This window comes from Mchenga conophoros, linkage group LG7 (genome assembly GCF_057382185.1).
Source record: "Mchenga conophoros isolate Kocher_MC1m ecotype Shallow Benthic linkage group LG7, M_conophoros_male_GT1.1, whole genome shotgun sequence".
In the NCBI taxonomy this organism is placed as follows: domain Eukaryota; kingdom Metazoa; phylum Chordata; class Actinopteri; order Cichliformes; family Cichlidae; genus Mchenga; species Mchenga conophoros.
The window spans coordinates 25,658,280-25,677,863 of record NC_140532.1 but is presented as its reverse complement, the minus strand read 5'-3'; the positions used below and the strand labels follow the sequence as shown (position 1 = coordinate 25,677,863).

Genomic DNA, 19,584 nt, shown 5'->3' with positions numbered 1-19,584 from the left:
CAAGACTCCTCCTAGAGCTGGCTGCCCTGCATTGCAAGCTCATCTGTTTAAATCATATCATAAGCCGTCATCATTCAAAGTGTGATAGAGCCAGTCCCAGCCTCTGATTAATTTAAGTAACAAAACAGAACAGAATCAGTTAAATTGAATTGAACAACTACATACAAACAAAATGCTAATCTCTATCAAACATGTGGTCACTGGTTAATTTCAAAAGTTTATATTAATTAATGTAAGGGCTTAACTCCATGTGATAACATTTTATTCAGTAAGCGCCAAACCTGATTACCTCACAGTGACCAGTCAAGGAGAAATGTGTCAACTTCTGGCATAATAAGATCAATAATCAGTTAGAAGACATCTTCTGTTCATTCATCAACAGAGTGCAGCAAATTTATCAGATCAATAGCTTTTGGTCCCATTTAACTCAATTAGTTTTAAAAGTTCAATATTTAATTAAGCTCTCTCGAGTACCAAAGTATAAAAAACTTTTAAATCTCACTTTGACTTGAATTAACTGTATATCTGTTTACAGTTTCCTACCCAACTCTCTGGAGATCTGGACAAAAGCATCAACGCCGCTCTCGCCGTAGTTTCCCTCTGAGGCAAGGGTGGACACGTAGTTCCAGCCCATCGCTGTCACAATGTCTAGCATGGCCTGAGCCTGATAGGAGTCGGGAGGAACCACACGGGAGAAGAAGTCATAGCGTGTGTTGTCACTGAGCTCTGGAGCTGTCGACGCATAGCTGATCTGAGGAATCTGTGGAGAAACAGCAAGGTTAAAACCACTAGACCCATAGAAGTGCAGATAATGCAGGCTACTGTATAAGCCGGTTTTAGTTTATTGCAACTTTCCATTACATCATGAAAAACTCAAAATTACACTGCAAAAAGCAAACTAATAAAACAGACAATAACATGTCCTATAATTTTGGGATGATATAGAAAACTTTTAACCATAATATGTCATGCTTAAGCATCTTGATCAAATGATATGTATCAGTGTTGTTTGTTTGTACATTTTTAACCATTTTTCTAATGTGCTTCTCCCAGCTGAAAATATAACAGATCTGTTAGAAAAATAGTTGCAACATGTTCTTAATTGTTCATTCATTTGCATGTAAAAAAACAAAACTTGGCTGTACAACAAATAAAGAATAATAATCAATATATATGGAAAAACTTTCAGCGCAACAGGCTAAGAGAAGATTTCAGGAATAGAAGATGCAAACTGACAGACAATCTCAAAAACAGAAATACTGTAGCTCACAAAAACATGCAAAAATTAACCCATCGAAGTTATCAAAAGAGTAGTGGAGAATATATATATATATATATATATATATATATATATATATATATATATATATATATATATATATATATATATATATATATATTTTTTTTTTTTTTTTTTTTTTTTTTATTGAAGACATCAGAAGTCATACAAACCAAACTATGAACTTAAAAGATATGGAGGAATAAAGTAGTGATTTTACTCAGACTGTTAAATATTGTCCACATTCATTTTCAAACATCTAACAGTTGATTTGTTAAGATTTAAACAAACTTCCAACTCCTGTCAGATTCAAATTAGTGAGCTTTACGGTGTGAAAAAGAGAAGTCATAGATCCTGCTGTAGGCAGGCCAACAGGCCTGCCGGGGCTGGATAATGGTCCTTTAGAGAAAGATTGAAGAGCTGATTGATTTCAACTTCAGTGTGTTGAACAGAGCACCACTGGACACCTCATCAGGATTCACAGAGGGAAAGGAAGAGGGAGGAAGATAGACAGCTGGGGGCCTAACAGCAACACAAATGTCACTCAGCCTGACTTGCTCAGTGACAGTCTACAAATTAAACACTGTACTGTAAATGCAACCCTGTCTGAGAGCTGACACTATCAGAGCACTGCAGGTTTAACACATCAGAGAGAAGCTGAAGTTTATTTCCTACAGAACTACAGAGCCTACATTTCCTGCAGAAATGAAGAACATCCCTGAGGTTCTGCTCATATTGAAAAGAAACTAAAAAAAAAAAGGGAAGGGAGAATATAAAAAATAAATGCAGTTACTTTTATTTAAGTTACAACTCTGATAGAAGTCATCCAATATAGTTTATCAGAAATTATAATAGGCTTGTTTTAATTGCTGATATGAATCATAAAAAGTACAACACAAAATAAAAAACATAAAAAATAAAAAAAACTTTTTTGTATTTTCCATATCAGTGATCCTACAGCTGGATTTACATTTTCTCTTCTGGAGTTAATAGTGGAGATCCACATTTTCCATTCAACAAGGAATTAATTAATTTCGGGGAGAAATGTCAGCAATTCAGAGACTCAGAAAAACAACCTGTCACGTTAAGGATGCAGCGACTCCAAGACCTTATTTAAAACATAAATCGTTCTGCATCATTATCGCAATAACAGCGTATGTCCCCCCCTCGGCCAACGCGGATGCAGCCTGTGACACTCTCCACTCAGTGGTCAGCAGACTGCAAACACAATCTCCGAGAGCCCTTCTCATAATATCAGGGGACTTCAATCATGCCTCTTTGGACTCCACACTGCCCACCTTCACCCAGTATGTGACCTGCTCAACCAGAGACAATAAAACACTGGACTTACTGTATGCCAATGCTGAAGAGGCATACAGTTCATCACCTCTCCCTCCACTGGGCAAATCTGACCACAACCTGGTGCACCTTGTCCCTGTGTATGAGCCCTTAGTGCGCAGGGTGCCACCAGCCACCCGCACAGTGCAGAGATGGTCAGAGGAGAGCGAGGAGGCTCTTAAGGATTGTTTTGAGTCGACTGTGTGGGAGGTGATTTGTGATGACCACGGTGAGGACATCGACAGCCTTACTACATGCATTACTGACTATATTAATTTCTGTGTGGATAACACCGTACCTACCAGGACTGTACGGTGTTTCTCCAACAACAAACCTTGGATTACCCCAGAAATTAAAACCGTCCTCAAGCAGAAGAGGAGGGCCTTCAAATCCAAAGACAAAGAGGAGTTGAAAAGGGTGCAGAGAGAGTTGAGGGGACTGATAAGGAATGGGAAGGACAGCTACAGGCAGAAGATGGAGAACCAGCTTCAACAAAACAACGTTGGTGAAGTCTGGAGAGGCCTCAGAACCATCTCGGGCCACAAACAGCAGAACTCTCTGCCTGGAAGGGATGTGAGGTGGGCAAATGAACTGAATCATTTCTTCAACAGATTTGATTCAACCATGAGACAGTCTACAACATCGGCTGCAGACTCACCCACCCCCACTGCTGCTGTTCCACCTCTGACACCTCAGACACTTCACACCTCCTCTATTCACCCTGCTCACTCCTCCCCACCCCCAACAACAGCATCCAATACACACTCAACACAAGGCTCCAGCCTGTCTCTCTCAACCACCCAGGTTAGGAGGGAACTGAGGAGGATTAATGGCAAGAAGGCAGCGGGCCCAGATGGCATCAGCTCGAGGGTCGTCAGGTCCTGCGCGGACCAACTGTGTGGGGTGATGGAGCACCTCTTCAACCTGAGCCTGAGGTTGGGAAGAGTCCCACAGCTCTGGAAAACCTCCTGTGTTGTACCAGTGCCAAAGACTTCACGCCCCAAGGACCTCAACAGCTACAGGCCGGTGGCTCTGACATCCCACCTGATGAAGACCCTGGAGCAGTTGGTCCTGGCTCAGCTTCGGCGCCTAACAAGCTCATCACTGGACCCACTTCAGTTTGCCTACCAGCCTGGCATTGGAGCGGATGATGCCGTCATTCACCTCCTACATCGTTCCCTCGCTCACCTGGAGACCGCTGGAAGCACTGTGAGAATCATGTTCTTTGATTTCTCCAGTGCCTTCAACACTATTCTTCCCTCGGTTCTGAAGGACAAGCTGGTGAACTCTGGAGTGGACCATCACCTCACTACCTGGATCCTGGACTACCTCACCGACCGACCACAGTATGTGAGGACTCAGGGCTGTGTGTCGGACAGGGTCGTCTGCAGTACGGGGGCCCCACAGGAAACGGTTCTGGCTCCGTTCCTCTTCACCATCTACACTGCAGACTTCTCCCACAATTCCACCCAGTGCTTCCTGCAGAAGTTCTCTGATGACTCTGCAATAGTCGGCCTCATCACTGATGGGGACGACAAGGAGTACAGAGGACTGACTCAAGACTTTGTGGACTGGTGCCAGCTGAACTACCTCCAGATCAACGCCAGTAAAACCAAGGAGCTGGTGGTAGACTTCCGCAGGCACAAGCATTCTCCACTGCAACCACTGAACATCCAAGGTATGGACATTGAGGCTGTGGACAGCTACAGGTACCTTGGTGTTCATCTGAACAACAGACTGGACTGGACTCATAACTCAGACGCCCTCTACAGGAAAGGGCAGAGCAGGTTGTACCTGCTGCGGAGACTCAGGTCGTTTGGGGTGGAGGGCCCACTCCTGAAGACCTTCTATGACTCTGTGGTGGCTTCTGCTATCTTTTATGGTGTGGTCTGCTGGGGCGGCAGCATCTCTGCTGGGGACAGGAAGAGACTGAACAGGGTGATCCGAAGGGCCAGCTCTGTTCTAGGATGCCCTCTGGACCCAGTGGAGGTGGTGAGTGACAGGAGAATGGCGGCTAAGCTGTCATCCCTGTTGGACAACGTCTCCCACCCCATGCAGCAGACTGTGACAGCACTGAGCAGCTCCTTCAGTGGGAGACTGCGGCACCCACGGTGTGGGACGGAGAGATTTCGCAGGTCTTTCCTCCCCACTGCTGTCAGACTCCATAATAAAGACTTTAACTGAACAAACACACACATCCACACATGTGCAATAACACTAAGTGCAATAATCCTTTCTGTCATTGTTGTATTTTTACTCAGTTGTATATAGCATTCGTATTCTATTTTTATCTTATTGTATATTTTTATTCTATTTTATTCTACTGTATATAGTATATTATTTTATTCTATTCTGTACAGCTGTGTACTGTATTTATTCTTATTGTATTCTAATTTTTGCGTCATAACTTTTGCACTGTCCACTTCCTGCTGTGACAAAACAAATTTCCCACGTGTGGGACTAATAAAGGTTATCTTATCTTATCTTATCTTATCATGTTTTCCTTCAGACTTTGGGAAATGAAATATTTTCTATGTAGGTACTGCACAAAAATCATACGTTTTAAATCAAGACTGACAAATACCAATGCATAAAATAAAACTAATATGCATAAACCTTTCACAGGGCCTACAGTATGTTGCAAAATTCTTAACCAAGTTTTCATTTTAAGGCTCAAACAATGCAGGATTTAAAAGATTCAAGTAAATAGATGTCAAAGAAAGAAACCATTATTGGCTAAAAAACAATAACACGCTCCAGAGAGAAGTAAAACATCTTGTAATTGGGGACCAAGAAACAAAGCTGCATAGGAGCCCCTAGTATGTCTTTTCTGTATGATTATACTGTTATTAACATGAGCACCAGTTACACTAATACCTGCTTTAAAGGGCCTTTTCACTTTTTTGGTGATTAGCTGATTTAAAGTTTCTCTCCTGGTATTGCATTGCTTAAACTTTCTTGTTTTTATTAAAATGACACAGCACAGAGGCACTAATCATGGCACCATATCAATGAGCTCTAAGCACAAAATCCATAAAGACTTGGCTCTACCACACCAGGCTGTGCCCCTGAGACAATCCAGCACATAACTGCAGGGTTCAAGATGTTAGCAGGCAGGGCATACATTGAAAACCATAACCAGGAGGATGGCATAGTATACCCAGTAACATCCCAGTATAGTTTGGAAGTCCCTATATCAAAACGGGATACGCCCCCTATAAGTGGGTGGTTGAGAATGACCCTGCTAAGGTCCTGTGGGACTTTCAGATACATACGGAAAAATTGGTCAACCAGACATAGTAGTGGTGGACAAGCAGAAGAAGACAGCCGCAGTGATAGATGTAGCTATACCAAAGGAACTGTAGAAGCTTGCAGCTTGGTAGAAAACATGCAACAAGAAGAAATGAGAGTGAGACAAAACTCTCACTCCCATTTCTTCTTGTTGCATGTTGAAGCTCTACTTGGAACCTTGTTAAGATCCAATCATGTAATATATGATTTTTTTCCTATTTTTCAAGTGGTCTTAAATTTTGATCAGGACTGCATATACAGAATCAGTCAAAAGTTTTAGAACGGCCCAAAATTGCTACCCGAAATTGAACCTCCCCAAAAGTAAAACAGTATGTTGGATGTGCCACGCAATGCTCAATTGGTGGGAACTAGTGCGTTAGCACAGTTAGCTTGTTAACGTGTGGACGCCGTCCAGCCCCACGCACGGGGCGATCCGCGGTAACTTGTTAACGGAGATTTGCCGCGTTATGGCGTTAATGTCATTTTAACTAGATTAACGCTGACAGCACTAGTGGGAGCACAACGAATATGACTGCACATTTACTCCGACATCATCCTAGTGCAAAGACAAGTGGAAGCAGACAAAAAACTGTACTTTTGAGTTAAAATATATTTTATAATTTTAATAAATGACAAATTAAAAAGGCATGAACATTTTTTTGTATCAAAAAAATATCGAACCGTGACACCAAAGTATTGAACCAAACCAAACCGTGAATTTTGTGTATCGTTGCCCCCCTAATATATATATGTGTGTGTGTGTGTGTCTTAGCATTGGGGGTTTTGTGCAGACTGATGAATACAGAATATTAATGAATATACAAATTGCTCTCTAGCAGCAGCTCTTCCTGCTACATTCCCTCTGCACCTGTGTACCCCAATTACTCAAATTTACCTTGTTAGGTGCAGGGTGAGTGGAGCAGTTTGAAAGGAAAACAGGTGGTCCATGAGAGTGTTCTTTCTTGAATGTTTAATGAAAGCATGAAGAAATTCAACTGGCATCATACATGTAAGCAAAGCCTTTTTGCTTTTACAAAAACATAATAACAAGGTCTCTACAGGGTGAAAAAATAGATCAAGCTTTGTGGGGGATAAAACTGACTTATAAGAATAATTACAATGATAATAACAATAATAGTAATAATGATTACTGTGTTACAGTTTGTGAAATAAGAGGCCCCTTCCAAATGTGTGTTAAATAAATTGCAGTGACTCACAGACAAAAAACTCTCTTGCCCTTTTGGTGGCTTTTGGAGGACTCTTTGCTATGCTGAAGGGCTGTAATTTTAGTTAGTAGCTTATTTGGAAACCCTGCTGGTCAGTTCCAAGCACTCACTTCTCCCTCAACACAGACGTGTGATCATCAGTTTTAACAAAACATCACAATACTACAGCTAACTTTATTGCATTGGCTCTGAATTGACCCAAAGTCATTGATATCTGATACAAGTTTCTGACCTTACTGATATCCAATCCAAATATCATATCGCTCCATCTATCTATATGATCTTATTTTAAGTTCATGACTTTGGTTTTATATAATATTTTGGAATCATGGTGAATTCTCCCACTAGTTTGATCGATGGCAACAATCATTACCCTCCACACTAGAATATTGCTATGCTGGAACAGGAACAGATCCATCTGACACTGAGCTCATATGTTCTTTTTAGGATATCTCTACACATTTTAGCCATATGTGGACATGTTTGCTGTTTTCCGCCATCTCAGGCTGCTTTCTGTCACAGAGACTGATGCTTGTCATTCTGTGACAGCTAAAGCGTTCCACTTGACTGAACAATAAAAGAAGGGATCCATCATTGGTGACAGCTCTCATCCATCATCTTGTATTCTGTGCTCTGTTTTTTATGATTTAAGCTGTTTAGTATCAACTGCCTCTGCCCTGGACAAGAAACAGCTTTCCCCTAGAGGTGAAATTCTGCATGGTTCCTGCTGTTGCATGTTTTTCATGTTTAATGTTTTCTTCTAGCAGTGATCAAAATAAATTCAGGGTAGATTCAAAATGACTGACTATCTCAGAAAATTCTCCCTTCTGGAAAGGCACAAAAAAGTCAATAACTAGAAATTGAGTTTTCTTATTTAATGAAATGTTTATACCAATATTAACTACTGGGTCCTTTCATTTCCAAAGAATTCTCAGAGCTTACTGTCTAAATGTAGCCAGATCAACCAGTTTGTAGGCTTTGACACTAAGTCAGCCCATCTCCACATGACATTTGGCATTCTGCTATTTAAAAGTGAGCTTAAATCTACAATCAAACAATCAAAAGAACAGTTTGAAGTTGGAGGAAGTGAAACATAGTTCAAGGTTCAAGGTTCTTTATTATTTGTCACATGCATAGTTATACAAGTATAACACACAGTGAAATGTAGCCTGACACGCTCCTCGACATGTGCAAAAATTTGGGGGGGGGGGGGTGTAGAGGAAGAACATTATATATATATATATATATATATATATATATATATATATATATATATATATACACATATAGTATATACACTGGGTGAATGTGCAGTAGTAGCAGCAAGCAGGTGAATTCTGTACATTAATATGAATAGATATCTGACTATTTTACAGGATAGACAATATAAACACATTTAAAATTAAAGGAATTGAAATGTACATTGTGCCTTGGTTTAGTGTCTGGAAGAGTCCTGTCTCAGTCAATTATAGATGATGTGAGAGGGCGGGTGTGTGTGTTTAGGGCACGGATGGCTTGGGGATAGAAGCTCCTCTTGAGTCTCTCTGTCCTTGCCCGGAAGATGCGGAACCTTCTACCAGATTGCAGAAGTTGGAACAGTTTGTTGCCTGGATGGGACGGGTCCTTCAGTATCTGCGCTGCTCTAGTCCGGCATCTCCTGGTGTAGGTGTCCTGAAGCGGGGGGAGAGCAATCCTGCAGCAGCGTTCTGCTGTACGGATCACTCTCTGGAGAGCTTTTTGGTCCTTCACACAGCTGTTCCCGAACCACGATGTCATGTTCTGTGTGAGGATGCTCTCCACAGCGCCTGTATAGAAAATCCTGAGGATCTTTGGAGAGACCCTGAACTTCCTCAGTTGTCGTAGGTGATACAGGCGCTGCCTAGCCTTTTTGGTCTGGACCTGAATGTGGGCAGCCCATGTCAGGTCTGAGGAGATGTGGACACCAAGATACTTGAAGGACTGCACCCTCTCCACTGGAGCTCCATTGATGATAATGGGCTTGTAGTCTCTGTGCTGACCCCTTCTGAAGTCCACCACCAGCTCCTTGGTCTTGCTGACGTTCAGCTGGAGGTGGTTGTCCTGGCACCATGATGCCAGATTCTTCACTTCATCCATGTAGGCCGCCTCATCGTTGTTGGAGATGGCACCCAACACCACTGTGTCGTCAGCAAACTTCACAATGGTGTTGGAGCCATGGGTGGCCACACAGTCTGAAGTGTAGAGGGAGTAGAGCAGTGGCGAGAGGACACATCCCTGAGGTGCTCCTGTGTTGATGGTGATGCTGTTGGAGAAGCACCTGCCCACCCTCACCACCTGAGTTCTGCCAGTGAGGAAGTCCAACACCCATGCACACAGACGGCTGTTAAGTCCCAGATCCCTCAGCTTTGTGAACAGTCTGCAGGGCACTATTGTGTTAAACGCTGAACTGTAATCAACAAACAGCATTCGCACATAGTTACCCTGTTTCTTGTCCACGTGGCTGAGAGTGGTGTGTAGGACGTGGGCGATGGCATCCTCTGTGGATCTGTTGGATCTGTAGGCGAACTGCAGCGGATCTGTGGTGTCTGGGATGGTGGAGGAGATGATGTTCTTCAGCAGCCTCTCAAACACCTTCATTACTACCGAGGTCAGTGCAACTGGCCGGTAATCGTTCAGGGATGAGGGTTTGCTGTTCTTGGGCACAGGGATGATGGTGGATCTTTTGAAGCATGTGGGGACCACAGACTTCGCCAGGGACTCGTTGAAGATGTAAGTGAACACACCTGCTAGCTGGTCAGCACAGCAGCGCAGCAGACGGCCGGTGATGCCGTCTGGCCCCGCCGCTTTCCTTGTGTTCACTCTCCTCAGTGCCGCTCGGACGTCATGCTCCGCGATGCTGGTCACCGGTCTCTCGCTGATGACGTCACTGTCCTCGGTAGTCAGGCGGTAGATAGCATTAGCCGCCTGGCTAACCTCGAAACGGGCGTAGAACCGATTCAGCTCGTTGGTGAATGCAGAGTCGGCGTTGATCGGCGCAGTGTCCCTGGCTTTGTAGTCCGTAATGGTGTGTAGTCCGTGCCACATACTCCGTGTGTCGCCCTGGTGGAAGCGGGACTCCACACGTTCCCGGTACCTGCGTTTGGCATCTCTCACCGCGCGCCGCACGCCGTATGAGGCCGCTTTGTAGGCGCTCATATCGCCAGTGGCGAGACCCACGTTGTAGGAGGCGGTCCTGGCGTTTACTGCAGTGCGGATCGATCTGTCCATCCACGGTTTCTGGTTTGGGAATGTGGTGACTCTCGCAGTGGGGATAATCTCCTCCGCTAGCATATTGACGAAGCATACTGCTACTTCCGTAAACTCGTTGATGTCGACTGCGCATGCTCTGAACATGTCCCAGTCTACGTCGTTGAGTGCGTCCTGTAGCGTAGCTTCTGATTGGGCAGTCCACCGTTTTACTTCCTTCGTGGTCACGTCTTCCCTCCGTATGCTTTGTTTATACTGGGGAATGAGGAAGATGGCGTTGTGGTCAGACTTCCCAAAAGCCGGGTGTGAGACAGCTTTGTAGCCCTGCTTGTATGGCGTGTAGCAGTGATCCAAAATCCGATCCCCTCTCGTTGGACACGAGACATGCTGGTAAAAGTTTGGCATGACTTGTCTGAGGTTCGCTTTGTTAAAGTCTCCTGCTACAATGAGGGCTGCGCCCGGGTCCTTGTTTTGAAGCGAGCTCAGCACATCATGTAATTCGGACAAAGCCATACCTGTGTCCGCTTGGGGTGGGATGTAGACCGCCGTGGCGATGACTGAGGTGAACTCACGGGGCAGATAGAAAGGGCGGCACTTAATGCTCAGGAACTCCAGATGTGGCGAGCAGCCGCTGGAGAGAGTAGAAATGCTCCTGGTATCACACCACTTTCTGTTTACCATGAAACACACTCCTCCACCTTTGGTTTTGTTCGACTCTGCCGTTCTGTCCGCGCGGAGCACAAAGAATGAATCCGACGGAGTTACGGCCTGGTCCGGCACTGTGGGGGTCAGCCATGTCTCCGTGAAGCACAGAATGTTGCAGTCCCTCATGTCACGTTGGAAGGTGACCCTTGCTCTTAGTTAGTAGATGATACTATTTTGGCATGCAATTGCTAACAATACTAAACTTTGCTCTAACAATGCTGCAGTACACCACCTCATAAAATATGAAATTATTAAAAAGGTGTGCTAATTTACTCATTTGTTATTTTTTATATTTAAGTGCCTGACCTAATAGTATTTGGGATATTGTGACAATCTTTCTGCCAAACAGAAGTGACATGAGAGAGATTCCCAATCACATGAAAACATTTTGCATTTTTAATCCTTTCAAAAATCTACACAATTCTTGCACAAAAGTCTTTTTCCTAGGTTTTGCAGTATAACTAATTTGCAACTTTTTAAAGTATCTATGTTTCATATTCATCTCACAACTGGTGGATTTAGACCTGCGTTATTCTCCCAGCTCAGAGCTAATGCTCTCATCTGCTAATGCTCTCATCAGTGATGAGAGCATTAGCAGCTTTACTTATATCAGCAGGTGGTGATAAAGGTGAACTAAATAGTGGAAGAAAAGATTCAAGGATAACTTCTTTGCTGGATTTACACTACTGTACACAAAACGATGTCATATATATTCTATAATTTGTTCCCTTTGATTAATAATTTTTCGTGGGTCCAAAGTGTCGTTGTTTATACATTCAGCCAAAGATTACTGGTTTGTTTCAAGCTGGAGATACAAACACTCTCAGGGGTCAGCAAGGACATCTAGCAAAAAAATTCTGCAAAAGATAAATATAAAGCTACCTGCTGCGGTGACCCTTCTAACGAGTGAGCAGCCAAAAGTAGCTTTCATAAGCCCTAAAAAACGCAAGTTGGTTGATCCCTAATTAGTACGATATGAATACAATTTGTACGGGAGAAGCAAGACCACAAGCTGATCAGAATTTTAATCACAGTAATAAGAATAAACATTTTTCTTCCACTGAATGAAATATTCATATTCTAAGACTTTTAAATGTAAATGTACTGTTTCAGACACATCTTTCCAGAATTGAGCCTGACAGTTTTGGCATCTTCGAAATGCTGAAATTTCCACTAGTATTTCTGTGGCGTTTCTTTCAGTTTGAATGAACAACATAAGTTTGTAAAAATTGTCACATATTTGTTTTCATTGATTATTCTCCAAATTATAAAAATCCCTTTATTCCCCATCTTCCTTATTTGTCTGACATTTACACCAGATTAATTTTCTATTATTGTCAGTCTATTGATCTGACTGTAAGCTCTATCCAGTCCTACACTTTCTCATTGTGAACGCCAGCTGTTAAAGGTGGGCAGGCAAGCAGACAAACTTCAAGATCTCCACTGATGATGACCTCACTTTACGGCCTTACTTGATGTCATTGAAGAGGAGATTTGGAACCATCACAAAAAAATGTGGTAACTAATATCTCAGCCAGCCAATCAATTTTACCAACAAGGTAAACAAACAAAATCAAAAGGTTGATGCTGAGAAGTCCTCTTAACTTGAGGGCTTTAGCTATCAGTTACATTCTCTCAATGGCTCTATTGAAGATGCTTGTGTTTATCTCATCTCCACCCTGAGAGTATTTTGTAACATTTTCAACTTTAAGGATGGTCCTTCAGCTCAGCAACATATTTGTATTCAACACACCAGTTCAGTGGAGTGTGATGAGAAGCTGTTACATTATGGACATATATTCAGATATTTCAAGCATGTATGTAGCTGTTTCTACTCAGACAGTAGAGAGAGGACACTGTCTGAACAAACAGTGTTTAAGTAAAACAGACAGCGAAATACACAATACACAAGAAACTGTTTGCATTTCATGACTGAATAGCTGTTCATATAAAAACTATGAGGAAAATTCACCCAGTCCGAAGACGATCATTTCAGTAGTATTGTCACAGATCTTTCCACCCATCCATTCTTTTTCCATGCTTTTCTGGGCCTGGGTCATGAGGGCAGCAGTCTAATCAGAGAAGCCCAGACCTCCCTATCCATCTCTTCTAGCTCTTCCAAGGAAACACCAAGGAGTTACCAGGCCAGCTGAGAGATATAATCTCTCCAGCGTGTCTGGATCTGCCCGAGGCCTCCTCAGGGCCTTCTCCCAGTTTGACATGTCTGGAAGACCTCACTCAGGAGGCGCCCAAGAAGCATACTTGTCAGATGCCCGAACCACCTCAACTGACTCCTTTCACTGTGGAGAAGTAGTGACTCTACTCAGAGCTGCTCCCAGATGGATGAACTCCTCACCCTATCTCTAAGGGAGAGAACAGACACCCTTCAAAGAAAGCTAATTTCTGCCACTTGTATCGGTGATCTCATTCTTTCGGTCACTACCCAGAGCTAGTGAGCATAGGTGAGGGTAGGGACGAAGATCGACCAGTAAATTGAGAGATTAACTTTTACATTAAGCTCCAATCCGTCTGTTGAGCTCCCGCTTCCCTCTACCCTAACTCTTGAGGAAGACCCTGAGATTCTTAAACTCCTTAACTACTTTCACCATTTGGCTATGCCTAGAAATTCTTACCATAAAAATTATGAACAGAATTGGTGACAAAGGGCAGCCATGGCAGAGTTCAACACCCACCGAGAACGAGTCCAACCTATTGCTGGCAATGCGCACCAAGCTCTTCCATTGGTTGTATAAAGACCAAATCGTTCATAGCAGCATTTAGTTGGTCCATCATTGATTTTTCAACAGGACATTGATCCCAAACAAACCTCCAGGCCGTGTAAGGGCTAACTGACCAAGAAAGAGAGTGATGGAGTGCTGCGCCAGATGGCCTGGCCTCCACAGTCACCTGACCTAAACCCAATCAAGATGGTTTGGGATGAGATGGACCGCAGAGTGAAGGCAAAAGGGCCAACAAGTCCTCAGCATCTCTGCGAACTCCTTCAAGTCTGTTGGTAAACCATTTTAGGTGACTACCTCATGAAGCTCATTGAGAGATACAAATACAGACCATTTACCATTTATCATCTTTTGACTGGTAGTCCATATTACTATTGTACGTATATGCATACAAGAAGAATTGTGTGTGCCATTATGGTAATTTTGGTTTGAAATCCAAGACACTTAGCTTATGGCGTTCCATGTATGTCCTATCTTGAACCCTGCTGTTATGTGTTGGATTGTCTTAGGGGCAACTGGGGTCTTGCCTGGTGTGGAGCTTGTACCTAGAGCTTGTTCCTGTGGTGCCATGATTAGTTTGTTAAAGTGAATTCTTAAATGTTGTCATTTTTATGCTTACCACCTCTACACTGTAAACCCCAACAGTCCACCTGACTTATAAAGTTTGTGGATACAACAATTAAAATGCGTCACAAAGTTGAAACAACTTAAAACTTTTCTGTTCTCTTAACGATTCAAACAGTTATAATTGTACATGGCTTAGAAGTTAAGAGTAAATACTGCTTTTTTAATTATGATTTTTGAGTAAATGTTTTTTTTTTTCGAGCTCCGCATTTGTACGTCATGACGTCATGACGTTTTCTCTCTAACCTGAACGACGTTGACAGAAAATTCTGTTCAATATGGCTGCCCTTCTCGAGCGACCGGAGAGCACATTTGGAGAAACTTGTAAGTAAAACGGAACCTTCGTTATGTTTATTTTTTCTGTAAAAAAGCAAGTATATTAATATGTTGCAGCCATTAACTTGTTTTTGAATGCGCCGTTGTGTTAAACAGCACAGACCCAGGTAGTGAATTGTTGTTCGCTGTTGTTCGCGCTCTTTTTCAAACCGATGATATCGTCAGTTTTACAGTTTTAACCGATTAAAACACAGTTTTAATAAGAATTGCACATAAAGAAAGTGTCTTAGTGATATTTTAACGACCCATTGCCAACGCAAGAAAGTTGGCGTTTTTACAACAGCAGCCTCATTGTTCGGCCGGGTTTTTTTCTTCTTCTCATTAGCATCATTCAAAAGTGACTTAGCTAGCAGTGGCAACTTCTATCTTAAGCAGCAGCCTGTAAAAGAAGTAGTTTGTAAGTAGAAGTTCTGTGCAATATTACAAGTATCTCACTGATGTATTATGTACTATTGCATAACAATGTGTCTTTGCAAAGATTTATCCCGCAGTTTGGCTTGGTTTTTTAAAATAACTGCAGTGTAAATTCATATGTATTCTGTGCTTTTTTTTTTTTGCTTTTTTTTTTTTTCCAACTTAACAGAATTTATACATGGTGAGACAATGTTGATTATATGGTAAAAACTTAAAACTAAAAGAGGGTTACTGTTTACCATGACTAAATGGAATGATGGCCTGTGACTTTGTAACATCTGAAATTCTTACCTATGTTTTGGACTGTTGGATGATCGGCCATAGAATTCAAGACTGCACTCAAAGTAAACAGCAGTAATTGTAAGGTTTTTTTTTTTACCATGCTAAGTGTTTATTTTGTCATGAAATGTACAGTGTACTTTTGAAATTTTTGAAAGCTGTAATGATGGCTGAGTATATAATTATCACTGACCATAATAAGGTTAATGGTATGATGTACAGTGTTTTTATATATGAGACGATTCATTTTTTAAAAATCATCTCCATTCCTTGTTTTATTCATAGGATGATGGCAGTATCCCAAAAGTTCCTGCTGAGAGTTCACCTCACCACAGATGTTGTTGTGAAGGTTTCTCTAACTAAGCGGCCTGAGTCGGTGGAAGAACTAATCACCATACTCCGTGAGAAGCTCAACCCAAGGCTGGACTTTGAGTTTACCTTACAATACGAAGACCCCGACTTTAATGGGCAACTTACCTGCCTACTGGATATTCAAGAGTTGCCGGAGAAGGGCACACTAAAAGTACTGAGATCTGAAAGTGATGTCAGTTCTTGTGCAAGTTCTGATACAGACATCCTTCCTCATGTGCCTTTAGCTCAGCGTCTGAAGTGTTGGCCTGACACTTTCCCAGTACCTACCTTTTCTTACGAAGTTGAACATCTCCTTGAGGAGGGAAATAGAGCCTTTGAGATGTTTGGAAAACATCTGAAGTTGACTCGAGCCCAAAAGCACAACATCTTGGAGACCATGGCTTCAGTGATGCACACCTTCAAAGCCTATCCGAGTGATGGAGATGTCGGTTTGGCAGCAGAAGCTCTTGTTACCACTCATCCATGTCTTAAAGAGCCTGGAAGTAGGAATGGAAGTTATGGTTGGAAGACCAGTTTAAAATTCAAGATGGGAAATTATCGCACCAAGCTAGCCAGATCTGGATGTGTGGAGGTGTCTGTCAACGCTGGCAGGAGGAGTGTTAACAACCCTGAAGGAGAGCATCCCCACTCAAACATAAAAAGAGCCAGAAGAGCTGAGGTGAACTACCTCCCAAACTTTCCAAGAGGAGAAGATCAGGTCAGTTTGGAGGATATGAGAGTCCAGATAAAAAATGAGGTTGAGAAGACTGAGCCCAACAAAGTAATGATTGAAAAACTGATGCAGACTACCTTCGCACTTCGTCGCCATGAAATTGTTCAAGACAACCCAATGGTAAAGAACTTCTTAGAGAAATGGCCTGCTCTGCGATTTGACTCTCAGGTATCTGTGCTTTGATTTTTTTCTTCTTCTTCAGTTTAACATGAAACAATGCAAGTTCAGCAGATCTCTTCAGATTCAGATAATAAATACATAACACATAAATAAATAATAGATAACAAACAAAAATATATTTCAGCTTTGTGATACATTTGTGCTTGTGGTTCGGGTCCAATTTAAAGAAAAAAAAAAATTCATAGGACATCTATAAAGCAAGGTTAGACAGAAGTTGGGCAATTCCTCTTTAATGATAAGATGTAAATTTGGTCAGTAATTTGGCTTCATGTTGGATGTTTTTGTCCTGTTTTATTTTAGATTTGTGCGGAGTTCCACCGAGTCACAAACATTAACCTGCGGAACCAGTTCTACGCTGAACTTGACAGACACACACCACGACTTATGGCTCTATACAGACAGAAGGCTGCACGGACTGGCAAGATATCAGAGGCTCTGCGAACCATCCTGAATCATTATGATCTTCAGGTGAATATTGATAATGATAAAATTAACACAAATTAAAAGTTTCACTGATAAAAACTCAATTTTTCCTTGCTTTGAACATCTGTGTTTTATACAGATTACAGCTCTGATCTGGTATGTTACTTTAAAATACTGTGTAGGATTTTTGTCAAATGAGTAAGATACAGACTCTTTGTCATAAGAGACAGAAAGGTTGTGTCTTAAAAGAAATGTCTCCAAAATTATGTAGAGTCACATGTCATGCAGTTTCATAAACATGTATTCTCCCCAAAGAATGACACCTGAAAACTTTGTGTTCAATGAACTTTTCTTTTCCCTTTTTAGGAGGCGCCTGATATCAACGTGAAACGCACTGCAGTGCTTCGTGCCCTTCCTGTATACCTGCGGGAGGAGGACCCAGAATTCTTTAAGACATGTAATGTAAGTGTATTTTTGCATCACTTAAATTCTGCCAGTGAGATAAAACACCATGGATTTTTTTAAATACAATTTAATACCCTAGCAGCTACCAAATTGTACAAGCAAAATACCCTCTCTTTAGAAAACCCTCACACACACACACAGGGTCAGGAGCAGGGCACAGGCGTATCACAGCACTTCGGCTACGCTGCAGGTGGCCCCAAAAACAAGGCTGAAGTCAAGATTTAGTTTCTTTTTGAGATAAAGTCATAAAATAAAAAATGACTTCTTTTTTTTTTTTTTTTTAGAAAAATAACAAACATACTAATTATGTAATGCAAGAAGCTAACGCGTTAATGTACATTTTTCAAAAAAGTAGAGTACCCTAACCCGTTACAAAGTAACCCACTACACTGCTGAATTTTTTGCTAGATTACAGGTCTTGCTTGTCACATTCTCTCAAACCAACCTTACTTATTGATACTGTGTCTATTCCAGGCGGACACATTGGACGAGTCGACCCTCATTGACACTCCAGTTGCCCTTCTCACAGTGGTTACCGACGGCGCTTCCCAGACCAGTCCAGTCCATTTTACTTCCTCAAGCATGGCCATTGTGGTGGAAGGCGACTTGGTGATGCGTGATATTCCCAGATTTGCAGATGCATTTGCCTTATTGTTTGGCTTGATCTATGCTCTGCATTTAGACTACCCCAGGAAGCACGTTCACACATTTACCTTTGTCCAAAAAATCTTCATGGGGCTTGTTGACGGCAAACCTCTGAAACCCTGCCTACATGCTCTTAAAAATGATTTGTTGCTGAAAGAGTAGTTCTGGAAGGAATATAAGGCAATGTTTGTTAGGACATGCACTCTGTTACTGAGCACTTTGTTTAAAGCACTTTAAGTTTACTACGGACTTTGGGTGGATTTAACTCCATCAGTTTACCTAATTTTGCTCTGGTTATTTGGAAGATGATCATCTTTATTTGTACCCATTTTATAAAATTGTTTTTCATTTCTTTTTCAAACAAAAGTGATTAGTATTTGACTTTTTATTTTGAATTTATGTATTTTGAGAAAGATGCAATTAGGACTGATGTTGTCCTTTGTGATTTTATAAAAAGATACATGTTCTACATTGAATTTATAATGCTCACTTTATGGTGCCAATGTCCATGTTAGTGGTTTTATAAAAACACTAAGTGATGTTTTTACATTTCCATAAAAAATGTTAAATAAACAAAATGTAAAGTAAATGAATTTCTCTAATTTTTTTTACTAGTCTACACTCAAACATTTAATAATAAATATCTTTTAATTAATAATCATATAATTTGCGTTTAGTTTGTAATATAATTGCATTGTGTTGGATCAAAATAGTAAACTACAAAAAACACAAAAATATTAAAATTAAAGTATATAGTTTTTAAGTAAAGCTCAATTAATAAAATAAAAATATAATTTAAAAATTTTAAGTTAACAATAAATACAAATTTTGAGTACCCCATACTTAGAAAAGATGAGTTTGTGTACTTAAAACTTTTGAGGTAATCAGTTTCCACAAATGTTTTAAGTTCAGTCAACTGATTCGGGTTTACAGTGTACATTGTTTCAAATTCTGTGATCAAGGCATTCCTTTGTCCGCCTCTCGAGGTTCTGGGGGGAGGCTGTAGTGTTTTATCACAAGCACATCCCTTGTGAAGGTTTGTTTGATGTTTGGTAAGCTTCCTGCCCTTTTTATGGTTTCACTGTGTTGTGTATGGTGAACCAATACAGGAATTGAGCCATGTATTGGGTGTGGGGGAGATTACCTTTTTATGACCAAGGATGTTGTTAGAAACAGTTGTGATCAGGAGGTTACACAAACGCACCCCCATGACACACACACACACACAGGTATGAATGTGAAGGTAAATCGGAGGAGGTTGAAGCATTATTGTGTGCAATAACATGTAGAACAGTCAAGAATACCAGCTGCTTTATCGTAGAGCTATGTGAT

The 19,584-nt window shown here is 41.5% G+C and overlaps 2 protein-coding genes across 4 annotated transcripts in view; one reads left to right on the top strand and one right to left on the bottom strand.

Annotated features, from left to right (window-relative positions):
* Nucleotides 1-19,584, bottom strand: part of LOC146570210 (metabotropic glutamate receptor 8-like) — a 149,994-nt gene that overhangs the window by 69,422 nt on the left and 60,988 nt on the right. For all 3 annotated transcript variants that reach the window (XM_085283107.1, XM_085283105.1, XM_085283106.1), the window contains one exon: nucleotides 544-760. In XM_085283107.1, coding sequence (XP_085139233.1) covers nucleotides 544-760 — 217 coding nt within the window. The remainder of the gene's footprint in view (nucleotides 1-543; nucleotides 761-19,584) is intronic.
* Nucleotides 14,191-18,825, top strand: LOC146570211 (uncharacterized). Its single transcript, XM_085283108.1, has 4 exons — nucleotides 14,191-16,707; nucleotides 17,020-17,187; nucleotides 17,509-17,604; nucleotides 18,082-18,825. Exons 1-4 carry the CDS (start codon nucleotides 15,583-15,585, stop codon nucleotides 18,412-18,414), a joined length of 1,722 nt encoding a protein of 573 aa, XP_085139234.1. The 5' UTR covers nucleotides 14,191-15,582; the 3' UTR covers nucleotides 18,415-18,825.

What these genes read in the sequence shown, in the direction of transcription:
- LOC146570211 (XM_085283108.1), top strand. Translation starts at nt 15,583, where the DNA reads ATGTACAGTGTACTTTTGAAATTTTTGAAAGCTGTAATGATGGCTGAG. An exon ending in CTCTGCGATTTGACTCTCAG is followed by an intron (nt 16,708 to 17,019) that starts GTATCTGTGCTT and finishes GTTTTATTTTAG; the next exon opens with ATTTGTGCGGAGTTCCACCG. An exon ending in TGAATCATTATGATCTTCAG is followed by an intron (nt 17,188 to 17,508) that starts GTGAATATTGAT and finishes TTCCCTTTTTAG; the next exon opens with GAGGCGCCTGATATCAACGT.